Source organism: Phalangium opilio, unplaced genomic scaffold (assembly GCF_054372755.1).
Source record: "Phalangium opilio isolate 3A_F unplaced genomic scaffold, DU_Popi_V2 ptg000017l_1, whole genome shotgun sequence".
Lineage (NCBI taxonomy): Eukaryota > Metazoa > Arthropoda > Arachnida > Opiliones > Phalangiidae > Phalangium > Phalangium opilio.
In genome coordinates, this window is record NW_028324151.1 from 956,716 (window position 1) to 975,782 (window position 19,067).

The 19,067-nt window shown below is 37.4% G+C and overlaps 1 protein-coding gene across 1 annotated transcript in view; it reads left to right on the plus strand.

Annotated features, from left to right (window-relative positions):
- The window catches only part of Tmtc2 (Transmembrane O-mannosyltransferase targeting cadherins 2), a 131,602-nt gene extending 113,916 nt beyond the window's left edge, over positions 1-17,686 (plus strand). Inside the window, exons 7-14 of the mRNA XM_089865964.1 lie at positions 1,663-1,748; positions 3,221-3,282; positions 13,200-13,322; positions 13,391-13,469; positions 13,554-13,675; positions 13,756-13,837; positions 13,951-14,129; positions 14,242-17,686. Of these exons, the coding sequence (XP_089722090.1) occupies positions 1,663-1,748; positions 3,221-3,282; positions 13,200-13,322; positions 13,391-13,469; positions 13,554-13,675; positions 13,756-13,837; positions 13,951-14,129; positions 14,242-14,469 (961 nt within the window). The 3' untranslated portion in view covers positions 14,470-17,686. The remainder of the gene's footprint in view (positions 1-1,662; positions 1,749-3,220; positions 3,283-13,199; positions 13,323-13,390; positions 13,470-13,553; positions 13,676-13,755; positions 13,838-13,950; positions 14,130-14,241) is intronic.
- The last annotated feature ends 1,381 nt before the right edge of the window (positions 17,687-19,067 follow it).

Sequence of the window (19,067 nt, forward strand, 5' to 3'; positions counted from 1 at the left end):
AATTTGGTTATTTGTTTTAACTCAGTTTAAAGGTGATTGTATGGCCATTTAATTTTACCTTTAAGGGATTTCACCCAAATTCTTGTGATTCGCAACTGCCCAAACTCGGTCCAGTTGGTGTTAAAAGTCCTTGGTATTTTAATACCATTGGACAATTTTAGTTTTGAATATGTCAAAGTAAATTCCCCTATTTTTGCTTTACGACTTTTTGGCACTGAAACTATGTAGTGTGGTTGGGGAAAAATTCCCTTAAAAATCAATAATAGGTTGAGAAGGTGGAGATGGCGTTCTTCAATGATCGTCCCTCGCTCGAATGGGGGTTAGAGAAAGACGCGACGAACTGGGCCAGCGGACCGGGGGTCGGGGGTATGGCGCTAGCTGCTCCTTGGATCTATAATGCATTCCGCTTCAGTAAGTAAACAAGCTATTTTGTATAGAGGGGTCCAGGCCCACGCACCATTCTACTAGGCGCCCATACCACACGTTATGGCTCTTTCGGGCCAACTTTCTGGGAGAACTATCTCTATAGTTATTACCCCCGAATGCCCCAAACCCCCCCCCTTCCAAAAAAAAATTCCCTTTAAAGGAATAGTACCTCTGAAATTTATCGTCTTCCACAGTCAGTGGTTCCCATTTTTAAAGGGAAAGAACCTGGTTTCCACTGGTTTTTTAAGTACTTTAAAATTGTGGCAACGCATCTTAATATTGCCTACAATCTACGAAAGAACGGCGTCATATCTCATTTTGTGGTTGTCAAAATATCGATGTTTTAGACCCTTTTATTGGCGTTGGGGTCCGCCGAGAGATGGGGGGGGTCTTTGTTGAAACGAGCAATTACACGCTACTCCTCCGACCATGATGATGACGACGATAAAAAATTCACCCCATTTTAATCAAGTTTGCCATGGATGAAATTGCAAATTAAAAATGTATATTCTTTTCCCATCTCTGTTTTAACGAGTTTTCGTATAGTTGCTCGCGTTCTTATAATAGCTTGAATTTAGTATGCACAAACTGCGTAAATATTGCCATTCTAAGAGTGGACGATGGGGCTTCTACAATCCAGACCCTTCATATTTTTAATAAAAATAAATTTACATTTTAAAAAAACTATCAACTTTGTCAAGATAAAAAAAAAATTCGGTATAAATTTTAATTACGAAACATTATTATAATTTCTCCTTATAATTAATAATTTTGGAGTTTCTATCATTAAAATATTTATAAAGTTTTAATTTGACTTTAAATTGAAAATTTTACTTACTTATAGAATTTTTAATTAAATTGATGTCTTAATAATGTTTGTACAAAATGATAATTAGTTGCTAATTAGTGTTATTATTAGAAAATTAAATTTTACGAAGCATGCTAGCCTAGGAATTAAAATAAATTTCGGAAGAATTTTGAAAAGAATTCCATACGCCTATAAGCGAGCTTTGCCCCGAACACTGAAGTATTGCGGGTTAAACATTTCTACAGGGGCTATGGGAAATAACATGTGATCGCCATCCCCTGGAAGCTGGCTTCTCCTTACAATTTTTTTCAAATTTTTATTATGTGTATCAATTAATAAATATTAATTCGTTCAAATGAAGCTAATATTTTAGTATTTATTTTAATATTAATTTAATTAAACTTAAATTTATTTATTTTTAATTACAGGGGTATTCTACTACAGGAGCAAGGGCGTTACGAAGAAGCGTTACAAAGCTACAAACTGGCCATTCAATTCAGACCCAGGCTTGCCAGTAAGTTCGTTAATTAAATTATATTTTTAATTAAAATATTGTTTATTCGTGTCTTTGATAATCTTCCGAAATACGATATGTTTTTCCCTTTGAAACGAGAGTTTGTTTTTTACGTTTTCTCGTTAAATATTTTCGACTTCTCATTTTACGATCAAAACACGAAAATATACCATTAGTGAAATTACTTTACCTCAAGAACATTTTAAATCTAGCTAGAACTTTAGGGGGGGGGATTTTGAATTTAAACATCCGAGATTTTTCCAGGAATTTTATATTTCAATATTTGAAAGGAAGCCTCTATTTAATTTCCTCGTTTCCGAACTCGGATGTTAATTAATGTTTGTATTATTATTAAAATCATTTTCCACGCGAACGAATAATTGTCAGCTTGGCCCAAAAATTAGGAAAACGGGCCGGGCTAACTCTTAATTATTTCAGGGCCATTAGTCCCCAAATTGAGTGAAGGGGGGGAGGAAGGAACCCTCTGGTCCTTTGTCCTCCATTGTCGTAACAAAGCAAAGTAAAGCCGGTGCACGGTTCGCTCGTAAACAGCTAGGAAATTCTCCAAAAGGGATTATTAACATCTAGTAATCCTTTATTTGTCCCTACTAACTTTGAATAATTAAGAAGGCGCTTATTTCATCCATAAATCCCTCGTCCAGGCCTTGAATCCTCTCTTCGAGAGAGAGAACGCGTGTTGTACGGGCTTATTTCGTGTACTGACGTGACAACCGATATCCCACTGTTATTACGTTGCCAAGGCTTACAATATATATCCTCTTTCGACTTTGTTTAAACGCCAGAATATTGTAACTCAACTTTAAATAATTTTTCCATGAAATCCTCGGCCAATTTTTAGCTTCAAAATTATTTTAAAGAAAAATACAATATTGGGTACAGCGAACGAAATCCTTTGCCAAGGCTTACGTTCCAATTTGTTTAAAAGACAATTGATCTGATTGGCGAATTGAAAGTAAATAGAATATTTATCCGGGTCGCCAACGTTTTAGAGCTGTGCCGTTTGAAATTAGGCGGCCATGTTTTTGTTGGTTGAGTCATTTTTGCATTGAAAAAGGCAAATGAGGCGATTTAAAGAAATTTGCAACGATAAAGCTAGGAGAGCTTAAAGAAATGAAGTATGGATTTACTTGTCTCTGGTATCGGAGCTTGAAAACTGAAAAGAGAACCGCGATGTTTTTAAATTAAGTTCATATATAGGCACCCAGATTATGTTCCTAATAATTTATCGAAGCTCCGGATGGTGTTCTTTCTTTTGTACTTGGGATTAGAACACCCGATGAATTTTAATACTTAAACTAAATATTCAAAGCCTTTTAAACCGGTCCCCACAAACTTACAATATGTTTATTTATTTATTTAAAAATCCTCTTTTATAGTCCTTAAATATTCTACCCAAGTTGAAAGGGGATAGTCCAATTAACTTTTTTATTTTTTCTTAAATTCTTTTTCAGTGGCTCATCTAAATTTGGGTTTGGTTCTTGGAATTCTGGGTCGAAAAGAAGAAGCCATCGAGGTTAGTACATCCATTTTACTTTTTTTTGGGGGGGGGGAATCTTTCTTAGCGAGTGGTACATACATTCTGGTTCGTTCTTGTTGCGGAGAAAATACACGGCGACGATAACATAGCATTCCCGCAAGGACCAACAATCAAACCCTCCCCCTCCACCCCCCGACCTATAATCGATCAAGTTAACCTCCTCGATTTTCGTTCGGTGAGAATCAGAAGTACGTAAATAATCTTAAGTAGAAGTACGCCACTTGAAACCGAACCTAGCTAAAAATGGTCAGCAATTAATAATTTGGGAATGTCACGTATTGTCATATGATCCTTTTTCAGAGGCGCGGACGTACTTCTCGTGAGTCGTAGGCTTCTGTTATTAAATTCGGAAACTAGCACTATGGGTAGAGAAGTATACCTTCCTACCGCGTGTCAACAGCTGTACTCCCGCGCAGATTGCAATAGAACACGTGGTCCTCCCAATTAAATCGTTTATCCCCCACTCCCCTTCCCTTCCCGCGTTGAACGCCGGGTGCGGGTTTGGGGGGGGGGGGGTAACCCGGGCCGGGTCCCTTTTGGGACCCGTATTCGCGTGTATCCGGGATTTTTGGATCAATATAAATCAAGAGGCAGAAGTGCCAGAGGAGCTAGCGACGACGTATTCGTTCTTTCTTGTACAAATTTACTGATACATGGCCCGAGTGCCCACCAAAGTAGAAATCAATAGAGATTTTTGCCGGCAAGGCCCCAACCTCGCGTACCCCCATTTCCTTCCTGTAATAGAGAACCTTGGGACCCGACATTAGGGATTTCGTATAAACTGCCGTTCAACGCCGCTTGTTCGAAGCTACTTTCTTTACCGCCAGCTAAAGCCTGGAATATTCCTACGCGCCAGTTTACGGCCTTTTCGTCAAGCGCACTTGGCACATGGCGAACAAAAGTCGCGGCTAGGCCTAACACGTGTTCTTTACGGGAAAGCGATTTCTGATTTTGTAAACTGCATGGCTGCGATGTCAGGGTTGAAGATCATTTATCAAAACGTATCGCCGTGTACTACTTTAGGGACTTTTCACGATATAGTACACTGGTGTGAAAATGCGGGGACATCATTTGTCTATGGGGATTAAGTTAGCTTATAGACTGCAGAAGGGGTCTTATTATTATTACACGGTGACTCAGAATCAGAGTGTAACATTACTCAAAGGTCTCGTGTGTAATTAGAAATGTCACGATTATTTTTAACCCCCTCGATCTGTTCCCAAATGATCAGAGTAGGTCAAAATACAAACTTGGAACTGTAAATTTAGATACCATTGCCTCTTCTAGTTTATTATGAAGTTAAAACCTTTTCGTTTTTAAAGAACAAAATACAAAAGGTGGTTAAATTTGTAAGAATTTATTCTTCTCTCTCGGTTGAATTATTTTCTTTCTCTTCTCTCTTTTTTTTTGGAAGGGGGGGGGGTAAGATTATCAATAACAATTTCTATTACCTAGGGATTTTATTCTAACTCGACGTCGTTTTTCATTCAAAATAATTTTTATAAAAAAAAAGAAGAAAGAGAAATGAAAAGCTTTAGCTTCGAAATTATTTCTAAATTGTTAGCTTGAAATGACAAGCGGATTCAAAATTATCTCTCCTTTTTTTGCTTCGTTTTTCCCTTTAATTCACCCAGGGGAGTTGTCACTGCACGAAAGAAGGTTAGGGGTAAGAAACAAGTAGCGCGGGACGTATTAAACTCCTTTTGCAGTAGGATTTCTATAGGTTAACTGCGTTTCGCGAGCTGGAGGTAGCTACTTTACAAAGATAACAGTACAATCTTCTCAAGCGGATGTATTCGTTAACGGCTTAAGAAAATTGATTGAATAATATTCGACGTAACTAGAATTTAAGTTGAACGCGACCAGCCAGCCAGCCGTGTGATCCGAGGTAATAATTTCGGGTGCATTCTTTCTTTGAAAAGTAAAAATTTACTTAACAGTACCGGGGTTAATAGAAAAAGGGTGTAGCTGATTTATGGGCCTTTTAATAAGGGTTTTCAATGAGGCGTAGCGTAACGCTCCGCTCTGGGCTATCAACCTTCTGCCTGGGAAGTCAACTAACTTCGCCAGTAGGGAAATTAGCGCGGGAAGCGGCCGTTCAGGCGCAAAACAACACAATGAATTACGAGTCCTCGTTAAAGACCCAAAACTCGAGCAGACCCCCCCCCCCCCACTTCCACCTCCACCCCTTAGGCGATCAAATACTAGGCGTAGTATTAAGAAAAGGTAAATGAGAGACTTTGGGCGGGAAATTTTGTTGCCCGGGGTCGTATCACCCCTTTTGTAGGAATATTCATAATCACCCCATTTTTAAAATTGCTTTTAATAGTAGAGTAAAATATTTAGTAAAATAAATCCGTCGGTTTTGTAATTCTAAAGAGGACAAAGCTTGCTCTCTCCCGTAAAAATATATCCTGATGAATAAGACCTATTTTCTCTCTAAAAATCCATCCAGTTTCCTTGGCGATATCCCTATTATGTACCCAAAAGGACAAAAGGGGGAAAAATGTAACCCAGATTTCTTTCAAAATTAAAGAAAAGTGTGAAAAGGTTTATTTAGCATCCTGAGATCTTCTCGAGCCAGATGCCTGTGCCTGTGTCGAGGGATGGGTAAGAGAGTAGGGGGCATAATCCCCTCTTTATTTGACAAATGAGACCGAGGGTGCCATCGGGACACTAAAGCGAAAGAAAGACCCCCCCCCCCTTGAAACTAGCTGGGAAAAGAAAAAAATGGTCCCAGAGAACAATAGAGATTTTTAAAGCTCGCCCGAAGTTTAGCGTACGCGGGCGGGAACGATGTCCCCAATGGGGAACTAGGCTCAACTAGAGCTCAAACTTCCCGCCATTGTATTGACTCATCGCGTACTAACCGGCTAACGGGAAAACGCCGTAACTTTAAATACGCCTGAATTTTAGTTATTTAATAACCAATATCAGAGATTTATCAATCTACCTAATCAACTCAAAAAAAAAATCATTTTGTACATTTGCGGCGCCCATTTTATCCAAGATGCTATAATAAGGAAAATATTTCTTACTACTTATATATTAACATCCCTATAGGTAAAGTAATCAAAGGGTTCGAGCTTATTATCGTTGGTTATCAATCAGAACTTCAAACTGAATCAGTAATTTTAAACCGGGGTCAAATTTTACGCGTGAAGAAGTTTCAATTTCAAAATTGACTTAATATATTTTTCCCCCGAAGTTGACGTCACGAGGTCATGGCGTGGGGGGGGGGGGAAGTAAAGATTAAAGAGCGCGCGGGGAGGGGGGCAAAAGGGGGTGGGTCCCCCAAAAGGGAGGGGCAGAAGGAGAGGAGGGGGGAATAGTTTGCTTGATGATGTTTTAATGCGATGAAATACTGCGAACACGATTAAAGACGATGCTAGGTTCAGGGGTGAACTTTCATATATACTTCTCTCTCAAATTGATGGAAAAATCTTCAAAAGAGTTTTCTCTCTCTCGCTCTCTCCCTGCAGTCCCCGGGAAACGAAACTACTCCACCCACTTTATTTTTTTTTTTTTTCATTTCATTCCCTCCCCCAACTTCCTGACCCCCCCCCCCACGAATGTCACAATCTGATGACTGATATCGTATCATCATCCTATATTAAACCTGGTCCTGGTTAGCTCCTCGGAGTAAAGTAACTGAACTCCCGATGTTGGAAAATTATTTGGAAGGTATAAAGTCAATTTATTACGGTAGTAGATGACCATGCAACCAACGTCAGTAAGTTATTTCTGTTTTGACCTTAATGTTGGAATGGTTGATTTAAGTTCTCCAAGTTTTTTGAGTTAGAGTTGGTTTACTCAACTTCATTTTATCTCCAAAGGTTTCCATTATTAAATAAAATTTTCTCTTTGAAAGACAAATTGTTAGGTTATTATCTAGGAGAAACCATAGATATATATACGGGTCTAGATACACTTCCCCTCTGTTAGGCCCTTTAAAAAATGCGGAGGTGAGAACTAGCAGTCGACGCTTTACGGCGGGGGAATTAGATCCAAACGCCATCTATTGAGAGTTTCAAGAAACAAAAAAACGAAAAATTCGAATATGGAAAGCGCGGGAAATTCAAATTAGGCTTAACTTTTCAAATAGCTTTACGTATTTCTGATCTCCTTTATACGTGTAATTATGTTCTTAAGTGAAATAAATAGTTTTTATGTAAAAGAAGTAGTGTTTTTAATGAAATGTTAGTGAAATAAGGCATTAAAGATGGTTAACAGTTGTTCTTATTTACAAAATGATTTGCTTACGAACAGAATAAGAGGACCTCCCCTTCAGATTAGGAAATAGTTTTACTTTGAACAAACATTCGCTTAAATCTCTTTAAATATCAGCTGTTATTGCAAAGCATCAGCACGCCCGCTGGCAAAAGTTATTTGTCGAATTTTTTAGCTTTCAAAATTCAGCGATAGATGGCGCACTAGGTATCTTCCCCCGGGAAAATCGCGTCGACTGCTAGCTGTCATCTCCGTATTTTCCCCGATTCAGTAGGGTATCTAGACCCGTATATATATCTATGGGAGAAACATTAAGCTAAAAAATATTTAACTTTTTTAACGTTGGCAGTATCTTCAACTCAGTTTTGGTTAAACCAGACGCTTAATAATGTAAGAAAAAAATGAATTTTTTGCAGGCTTGGCAATGTGGTTGGTATAAGTATAGTTGTTCTATCATTATAGGGTAGGGAAAAAGTCAGTATATTCCCTCCATTACGGAAGGAGAGAGTTTGTAGATTGCGGCCGGAGTTTCGCATTGCGGAGATAATTGGGAAATATGGTTGGGGGGGGGGGGCGTTAGGAACGTGAAAAATAGTATGGGCATCGGGCAACGAAGCGTGCATCAAGCGAGTTCGTTCAATGAATGCAGGGCGCAGGTGCGTAATTGATATTAGGCCCAGGACTGCTTCTTCTTCTTCTCTTAAACTATACCCCGGAGGAGCCTACCAGTACCAGTACCAGCCACTTCCACTTCCCTATTCCCAGTACGCTTCTACTTCTATAACCAACACACTTCTTTTCTTTATCTATCTCGACGATACCGATTGCTGGCTGCTCGCTTTCGGAGCCAGAAACCAGCAACTCGTCGTCTTCCGAATCTTATTTTTCTGGACTCCGGTGGTATCAACTTTGACCCTGTATAATTTTGGTACCGTTAGATAGAGGATAGATAATTTGGGCTAATCATAAATTCGGGAAGAGTCGCGCCGTTTCAAAGTTGCGGACGATGTATGAAAAACGTTTCGCGACCCCCGTGAACTTTGAACCTGTATTGTTTAATATAGAGGACAAGTTGGGCTCTACCCCTACTAATATTAGTATTTCTACTTATCTTTATGTCTTCAAAAGACTGTCTATTATTAGTTTTCTTTGTCAATATTTGTTCCAAAGTTATAAGGTACGAAGGCGTTTCAATGTTAATTGTACTTAGTACGTTTTTGCATTAGGGATGATAGCTCATTTTGTAGCGCGGCGTCTGGGCAAGGAAGGTACTTGGTTGTAGGTAAGTGTAACTCACCTGGTGTATCTCTCCCGCCAATGTAATCGCCGGCTCGTATCGCGCGCGCTTCTTTTCTGAGGGGTCCTATACCGATTCTTTTTCTTTTTCTTTTTTTCGCTTCTTATTTCGGCTGGCTTCTGTTTTATCTTTGGGCGTTAGCCATCTCCCTCCCCTACCCCCTTCTCATTGGCTACAATTCCCGGTTTATCGTCAGGGGGTCAGGGGTCGGACATTTCACTCTTTCGCGAAAACCATAGTGACGGTATAAAGAATATATAGACCCTTAAATAAAATAAACAAGCTGGATACCTTATATCGCCGAGTCGGGATTTTTTCAAATAGAGTACCAACGCCATCTAGTGGCGAAAGGTTTCGTTGAATAAATTATAAAAACTTTACTAAGCCTTTGCCAAAATCTAAAACTGTGTAATTTCAATGACAAGCTTTGGAAATCTCCTTACCTTTCTACGATTTGAGACTTAATTGCGAAAAACAACAAGGTAATTACGTTGTGAGCTTGTGGTAAAGCGAAATCTGCTCTAAAACAGTTCCTAAATCACTTTCACCTGAAACTTCAGTTCCCAATTTCCGCCATTTAATTTTTAAAGTACACTTCCTTACCACTACTGCGCAAAATCGGCCCATAGCCGTCTAAACCAATCAGATTAATATACTGATTACCCAGAATTCTCTGTCAATCCTCAAAAGACGGTTGGAAAATTTGAACGATTTTATTTAAGGGTATTAGACCCTTAAATAAAATAAACAAGCTGGATACCTTATATCGCCGAGTCGGGATTTTTTCAAATAGAGTACCAACGCCATCTAGTGGCGAAAGGTTTCGTTGAATAAATTATAAAAACTTTACTAAGCCTTTGCCAAAATCTAAAACTGTGTAATTTCAATGACAAGCTTTGGAAATCTCCTTACCTTTCTACGATTTGAGACTTAATTGCGAAAAACAACAAGGTAATTACGTTGTGAGCTTGTGGTAAAGCGAAATCTGCTCTAAAACAGTTCCTAAATCACTTTCACCTGAAACTTCAGTTCCCAATTTCCGCCATTTAATTTTTAAAGTACACTTCCTTACCACTACTGCGCAAAATCGGCCCATAGCCGTCTAAACCAATCAGATTAATATACTGATTACCCAGAATTCTCTGTCAATCCTCAAAAGACGGTTGGAAAATTTGAACGATTTTATTTAAGGGTATTAGACCCTTAAATAAAATAAACAAGCTGGATACCTTATATCGCCGAGTCGGGATTTTTTCAAATAGAGTACCAACGCCATCTAGTGGCGAAAGGTTTCGTTGAATAAATTATAAAAACTTTACTAAGCCTTTGCCAAAATCTAAAACTGTGTAATTTCAATGACAAGCTTTGGAAATCTCCTTACCTTTCTACGATTTGAGACTTAATTGCGAAAAACAACAAGGTAATTACGTTGTGAGCTTGTGGTAAAGCGAAATCTGCTCTAAAACAGTTCCTAAATCACTTTCACCTGAAACTTCAGTTCCCAATTTCCGCCATTTAATTTTTAAAGTACACTTCCTTACCACTACTGCGCAAAATCGGCCCATAGCCGTCTAAACCAATCAGATTAATATACTGATTACCCAGAATTCTCTGTCAATCCTCAAAAGACGGTTGGAAAATTTGAACGATTTTATTTAAGGGTCTATTACAGCGTGCGTACCACTGTTCAACTGATCCAGGCACGGACAATTATGAACTTATTGATTTTGAATGCGGTGTGAAAGAGTGTCCGACGCCTCATCCTCGGACGGGAGTTTCTCTGGCATTAGGAAGTTACTTTCTCATCTTCCGCTTCTCTACCTTTTTCATTTTTATCTTTTCGTTTCTTCTTTTTATTTCTCATTCGTTTTACTTCTGGCATGACTGCCGCGGCGTTACGGTTAGGGGGGTCTCTAATATATTTTCTTAACGCGGTCTTTGTCTGTCCAGTACCCTTGTCCGGTATCGTGGTAGGGAGGAGGTTGTTTTGGTTATAGACGGGGAGGTACAACTTGTTTTCGCAATTTTATGAAATTCCATAAACCCAAATTAAAATATCTCTTTAGGATGGCTCGGTAGTCGTAAGTTTCTCTTACCCGCTTCTACTGGCGGGGGTTTAACCCCCGGGCACGCTAAATCGAGGGAGATGCCGTTCGTTCGAGCAGAAACTCCGTTAATATCCCGGCCGACCACTATGGGATCATGGGGATGAAGATTAATATTTCTTACCAGGGAATCATTTTTTTTTCTTCAAAATTTAAAATTTTGTATCCCCCATATACACTCGGGCTTAATACGTTGATACCCACCCGCTTATGGAGGGGGGAGGGGTGGAAAGTCAATTTTTTTACTTATATTACCAGCCTGAACCATTTTTTGAAGCCACGAAGTTATAAAATATAGTTAGTAGGCATAGAACTTTAGCTTATCAAGTTTTTCCATTGAAAACCGCCTTTAATTTTTAACTTTAATAACTCGATTTGTACATCAAAGTTACATTGTTATTATACTTTGTGTTATAAACGCAGGTTCAACTGGGACTTGGGATAAAAGGGCAAAATAATTCCGAGTCAGTTTTCATTTAATTTTGGGTTTAAAAGTCAAGTTATAAATGTACTACGTAGGTTCGGCGTTTCTCGTCCAATTTCTGTAAATGCTGTTTGGTTTTCCAGTTCATCGCGTCAAAAACTCTCTGAATTATATTCGGTCTATATTATACATCGCGTAGAGTAAAAAAGAAAGTGAAATATTTTCCTAGTAGGAACCGTATATTTTTATTAAATTGAATTTTCGTTCTACTCTCGATGCATTCGCCAAGGCTTCTTTCTCGCTCGATTTGTAGGAATAAGAAAATTCGTCCCAAGAAGAAAAAGGAAAAAAAAGTAATAAAAATCGAATTTACGCTCAGTTTAAGATTTTTAGGAGAGAGTTTCCTCTTTCTCTCTCTTTTTTTCTCTCCTCTCTTATGGCCACAAATTGTATTCTCTCCCGAATTTCGGTACTTCTATTTTCCATAGCAACCGTTCGCAATTTAATAAAAGCCAAATTTATGTCGAATTTTTTTCTTCCCTCCTCTAGCAGATAAGTTACGGCGGCCTCGGTTAGATCATATTAACTTTATATCCGTATCGTCCGTTGGTACTCGCGAAGCTGAATATCTTATAATTTAGTGGCTCCCATAACAAGCCCAAAGTGAAACTTATCTTTTTTTAACACACCGAAGTAGTAGAAGTTGATGTTGGTTAACCTTTCTCATTAAACGAAGTTGTAAGATTAGTATAGGTTGGATTTCGTTTCAGAAATTAATTCTAGCCTAGAGATATTGGAGGCCTTATTCTTTTAAAGGAGAATGTAGGGTGATTGTTATTGCGAAACTGTGATTATAGGAAAGGCGTCGACTTGTTTAAGGATGGAGAAACGTACTTGTAGATAAAGGTGGTGCCCGACGTAAGATAAATCAGATTTTTATACAGTATCCTATCTAAGAGTTTCCGGGAGAAATGTTTCTGACGGATGTATAATCCGATCTTCTTCTTCCGCCTCATTTCGGCAACTTTCAGTCGGACCTTAGCTACATCGCGCCCTGACAAAAATAAACCTTACAACGCCAGGCGGGAAGAACTTAGCTCGACTTTCTAATAAAAATGGCCCATCTTTCCTACGAAATTTAACCCGAAAGCGCTACTAAAGGCCATGGGCCCCTTTTTATCTCTCGAGGTACTATGTCGAGTTAGCTTGGTACGTTGTTGGGTTCAGTTTGCGAGCTAGGGCGTCAAAATACTTAATGTAAATTACGTTTGGCGATTGTATTATCGTGAAATATTGGATCATTATATGGGGTCCAATGTTTTAAAACACCCTTTTTTATTTATTTTTATGGACCCTTTTTTTTGATAAGCAAACTTGGAATGAATTTAAACGACATTTTCGCTTGAACTGAAAGAGACGTTTACGTGTACCTGTACTTGATATATTTCAACCCCTAACTCTCGAGTATCAGGGAAAACTTGGTAATGTCAGGGAATTTGATTTGCCAAACATTCGGGCAACAATGTTGAGTCGTCTTTCCCGCAATGAGTCTATGATTGGGCCGCGTAATTCGAGACTGAAACGTTGGACGAACCAATGATAGACAGAGCGAGAGAGAGAGGATTAAGCGATCTCTAGTTAACTAAGCGGATACATTTGGGAATATTACGCGATGATACATTACAAAAGGGCTTAGAACTAATGATTAACTTCCTCGAGAGCGGCAATCCCAGTTTCATCTATTAATAAGTTTAATCCATCAAAGGGGCCCGTTCTCAATTAAGAACATTGAAGTTAACACATTGAACATTGTCTCTTCATTTTTATTTCGATCCAGGTCTACCGCCACTGCTCCATGTTGGACAGCGCTGGCTTAAAAGATCCCAAAATGCACGAAAGCACCAAAATATCGGCGCTCTTTAATTTGGGACGTCTTTACGCCGATGATGGCAAATATAGTGTAAGTTTCCAATCAACGCCTTAATTGTCTTAATTATTAGACGCTAATTAAGGTTATTCGTTAATTAGGAGGCGATTGAAGTATACAGGGAAGCCGTTAGAAAAATGCCCGATCATTATCAACCCCAGTCTCTCTATAATATGATGGGTAAGTTTGATGTTTTTTAATTTAATCTTAATTAGTTCATTATTATTTTTTGTTGTTTAACTTATAAATGAATGAATTTTATAGGAGAAGCTTATTTTAAACTGGGTCAGTTTTTGGAAGCGGAGCATTGGTACAAAGAAGCGCTTCGTGTAAAACCAGACCATATTCCTGCCCACCTTACCTACGCCAAACTTCTATCGAAATGGGTAAGACAATCGGGGACCCCTTTCTTTCCAAGTACTTGTACAATAACGTCGTCTCAATTACTTTATTAATTACCGTGTAGAATCGTCCAACTGAAGCGGAACAATGGTTTCTGAAAGCGAAAGCCATCGCGCCCAACGACTCTAGCATTTATCAGCATTACGGTAATTATGAAAATAATCTTAATCTCTTTGGGGGAGGGTTGGAGATGTCACGTGACTTGCCAAATATTGACACAAAAAACCCGGGTTTCTTTTTTTTACTACGGTGTTTGCAGGCCAATTTCTTTCGGAGTCCAGTCGTCATTTGGAAGCGGCCGAAGTGTATGTCCACGCGGCCGAGTTGGCTCCGGACGAGTACGAGATTGTCTTCAACACGGCCAACACTCTGAGACAGGCGGGCAAAAACGCCGACGCTGAGAAGTACTATTACATGGCCGTCAAATTAAGACCTAACGTAAGTGAATTTTCTCTTTTTTAAAACCGAGAGGTGAAACTTGTTTTTTGGTGGTTTGTTTTTGGTTTTTGTTTTTCAAACTCCGAGTTGTTTTTTTTTGATTGGTTGGCAGGAAGTGACGTCGCATATGAATTTGGGAGCCATGCTTCACGTGAACGGGAAACTTCTAGAAGCGGAGACTTCGTACTTGGAAGCGCTTCGTTTAAAACCCGAGGACCCGATAACTCAGAATAATTTGCAAAAATTACGTAACCTTTTGGTGCAAAGAGGTTTAAGAAGTCACGCCAATCAGCAGCCCCCTACGTCCACCACTTCTGCGCGGGCGCAGAGCGAGCGGTAGCGAGAAGTGCCTCCATTCATTCAAAAAACCATAAAAACAATTAGGATATTTCAACAAATTGCAAAAACCGAAAAATTATAATTTAATAAATCTATTAGGTGAGTGCGAAAGTTTATAGTTCAACCGCCGCGCCGCCGAGAACTGCCGCCTCCGCAGTACTTTGTTTTAGTTTTGGTTTCGAAAAGGCGGTGTGATTAAAACGTTCAATAACAACAAAGTTCGTGTTCATTTTGTGATCCCCAATTTTTTCTTGACGCCCTCAACTGATTTTAAAGTAACCTTTTATTTTCTAATGGAAACGTACTGTTTTTTAAGTTCCTAGTTCGATAGAGGGCTCTGATGACGCGTTCTACGTCACAATCGTTACGTCACAAAGACATATCAAACGTAACCTATACCTAAGTTAATATTATTAAAATAAATTGTTTCCAAGAAATATTCTAAAACCCTAAATTTTTTTTTTCGAGAATTCTACTCATCCATGAGTGATAGATAATACACGCTATTTAATTATAATTAAGTTAATTTGAGTGATGATTAATAAGAGAAAGGAGCGAGAGACGTGTTTTCCCAAAAGCGCTTCTAGTCAGCTAGTGTTTCATTTTAAAGTGATAAAAAATTTTTGTATGATAGGTGGCGACATTTTGATTCCGTATAGGGTAACTTGGAAATGGTACAGACCGAGGCTTAATTAAACCACGTCACTCGTTTATTTCCCTATACGGATTCAAATTGACAAGGATATAAATTAAGAGTATGGTGCTAAATTAGTTAGGCTGAAACGCGTTAACTATAATTAAGTTTGTTTTTTTTAACAGCGTAAAGCCCCTTTCAGACGGGTTGAATCGTCTGAAAGGGGCTTTATTTACGCGTAAAGGAATTTTTTGACAATGCTATATTTCCCTCAACGTAATATTACAATTTAGAGAGGTGGATGAGTGCAATTTCAGGCAATTTAGGGAAAGTAAATCAACCCCCGAATATTTTAGAATATTTATCGTACGGGATAATTTAATTTCTACAAAAGTTTTTTTTTTGTATATTTTTTTCTTTTTTTTTTTGGTTATGGTAAAAGTGTTTAATTTAAGTTAATTATTATATATATAGCAAACCCCGTGATTTCGTGGCGATGAGTTTCGCCACAAAAATTTAATTGAAAATAAGAGAAAAACGAAAAGCTTTATCATATTTGTTTTATATTATTTTTTTTTTGGTTTTTTGGAGTGAATGCGGTTACGCTTTTTTTTTTTTTTTGAGAAATTTCCTTTATAAAAAAAAAAATCCTTTTTGGCGTTAACTACTTAGCGCGTTTATATTTATATATTTTTAGCTGACGTGATTATAGTACTATAATTTATAACCACGGTATTCATTTTACGCCCCACGTAATTTATTCGTTCTACCAAAATTTAAGCTTTTCATTCAAATATTTAGTTTTCTAATTCTAGTTAAAAACTTGGGTGAAACCTTTAATACAAAACTCCCAACTTGTTTTTAAGGAATATTTTTAAATTTGGTCGCGTTAGCGTTTAATTGAATTTATTTTAAAGTCTAACTTGATTCAAATTAATTTAATTTAATTTAAAGCCTAATTCAGACGGAGTTAATTATAATTAAGTTAATCGTGATTTAAACGCGCAAAATGTCAACGTATTTCGTTTGGAAGGGGCTTTAAATTGGCTGGCTCGTCTTGTTTTTTTTTTGTTTTTTTCCCCGTTTTATTATTGGGAAGTCGTTTAGATGAATCCTAATGCAAATATTAATTTCGAGTGATGATTAATTATTATAATTAAAGTTAATTAGGCTTAATTTATTGAATATCCACGATTATAGTTCCAAATTCGAGGTGAGATGTTAATTGTATTATTTAGTTTTGTTATAACTGTAAGATATTTGTATCGCAGCTGACGCTTGTTTTTTAAAAAGTAAAAGTAAGAAACAAATAGAAAATTTCGTTTTTATTTGAAATTCCGTTATTTCCTTCATTTTTTTCCTTTCGCAACCGTAAAGTTTCTAAAGGTATTGTCTCGATAATCAATGGCTGGCAGGAACGTTTTTAAAAATATTTTCAACTCCCAATTTCTCCGCGAAAATGAACGGGAAACGCGACGCGGTGATGCCAAACACGTTTATCTTACGGAACTTAATTACAAACGGTTAATTACCTATGACGCGAAGCCTTATAATCAGGGGCCACCCGTATTAATTTAATTCAATTACCAACCTTAATTAAAAGGTTTTAAATTTTAAGACCGTTCGAGAAGGCTACGGGGCACAATTAACCAACCAGTTTTAAAAGTATAGCCTTATTATCGGATTTGCCATTAATAGTTTAAAAAAAGGAGCCCAACGATACGGTTTCTTAATTAGTAATTCGATCGTAGCTAATTCGTTTGGCGAATATAATACGAATGGCAAATTAACCGCGATACCAGCGATACGACAAAATATATAATAATTAAACCGTAGTTAGTCATTAGTTTTTCACCAATGAAATTGGCGTATTGTGTATATTTTTACTACGTGAACAAAAAACTGATAAAAAAATAATAATGTAAATTAGTCGATATATTAATTACCAATTAGGAATTCGATGTATATAATATATTATAATAAAAATAAATAAATTCTAATACCACGGCACGGTTTTTCAAAACGCAATAACATTTATTAAAAAAGAAAAATTAAATGAAAAATATTCAAAATAGCGTGAAATAGTAGTGTTTTTGATAAAAGGTTTCGGAAGAAAGACAAAACGGAAGTTAAAAATATCCCGAATAGAATGAGAATTAATTTAAAAAAAAAAAAAAAACTGTGCTTCCCAGAACTCGACTTCAAAAATAGGCATTATAATAACATTAACGAAAGAGGATAAAATAAACCCAAAGTGGTATCAAATTTAATCGCTAAATAATTACAAATTTAACGCCATTAATCTATCACTATATTTGTATGTCAACGCGTCTCGCGAGAAATTTTGAAAGCTCGTAAATCAACTAACGAAAAGTGCGTAAATAATGCCATTAACGATAATTCGAATTTAAGTTTAACATACTTTTAAAACACCGACGACAAAAAAAAAACATCCGCGGATATATAGAATAAATATTGACGGAGGTGCATTATGATTTAACTGATTCTTCAAAAATCTTTAACGCGAAACTCTGTAGAATCCGCGAAACAATATGAATGAATAAAATAAAATTTATTTCGAAAATTACAGAATAATGTGTGTCCTAAATTTATTAGAAATAGGCCATTTTCCAAGTGATTCCAGACTATTTTCTCGGTGATTCTCTGATGCGTTTCAAAGTGTTGTTTTCATAGCGAAAAAGGGTCAGAATGATATCTTGTTTTTCCGTGTGCTTTATTTCTAGTTAAAGTGTTTTTATGTAGTTTATTCAGAGCCGGATTAAGCTGTTTTATAGTATTTTTATGCTGTTTTATAGTTTTTATGCTGTTTTATGGTGTTTTTATGCTGTTTTATTGTGTTTTTATGCTGTTTTATAGTGTTTTTATGCTGTTTTATAGTGTTTTTATGCTGTTTTATTTTAATAATATTTTCCTTCAACTCGTGACAACAAAACTAAAGTAGACAAGATTATGTCACTTAAAAGTGACACGTTGGTCGTTTCTTTCATAATAGAACTCGAAAGAAGCGAAAGACTTTAACAGGATGCGAGAGAAAAATAGTGTCTCGGCTGTCTTAAGAATAAAAACAGTAATAATAAAAGCATTTTCAATTTACAAGAGGAAATCGAATAAAATGGACCTAAAAGAGGAAACGTCCTGTCCCGTTTCATTGAGAAGGCGCGCTATCGAAGCCAAGCTGACACGTCTATCTAGCGAAGGACAGGAAAAGAGAACCTAGATGCCAGCGCTCATGTCTCCCCCGCAATCTCTCTCTCGTCTTGTTTATTTTAGCATATACCATACCGGCCTAGAATGAATAGCGGATTGCGCCAAGCGCTCGACCCGAGCTTTTCATATATCAGAAAAGTACGAAGGACGCGGAGCAAAAATACACTAAATGCCAAATCAACTCGCAAACCTTTGAGGTCATTCGTTGTATCTTCAAACGAAGCTTCAACCAAGTTAACTAAAGTTGGAAGGAAACCGATTCAAAATCTGGTTCTTTATTTTTTCAAAAATTTGCCTAAAATTGGGGGTTTCGGTCTAATATTTAGTGCAAATCCCAAAAAAAAAAAAATTAAGGCTCGAACGGTTATTTAGCGAAATTCAAATGAAAACGTTGTAGTGAAAATTAAAAAAAAAATCTGATAAAGAAAATATTTGCAAATTCGACGATAGAATACTTTCGCTCCGAGATACTTAACACTCGGATACAAAGCGATAGGAGTGTGTCTCGGTGTACCCTTACGTCGTCTTCCTTCTCCGTGGTTTGATAGAGTGTTCCGTTTCCCTCAATAAACTAAAAGGGGAGAGATTCTAGAGAGCTAGCCGGACCAGCTATACTTCTATCAAGGAAAATCGGTCCAACCAAGACGGAATCAAAATAAAGTGCGTGGGATTTTCTCGAATACAACGAGTAAAACACGTTCGTTGACAAACCCGGAGCACTTGCAACCCATTGACAA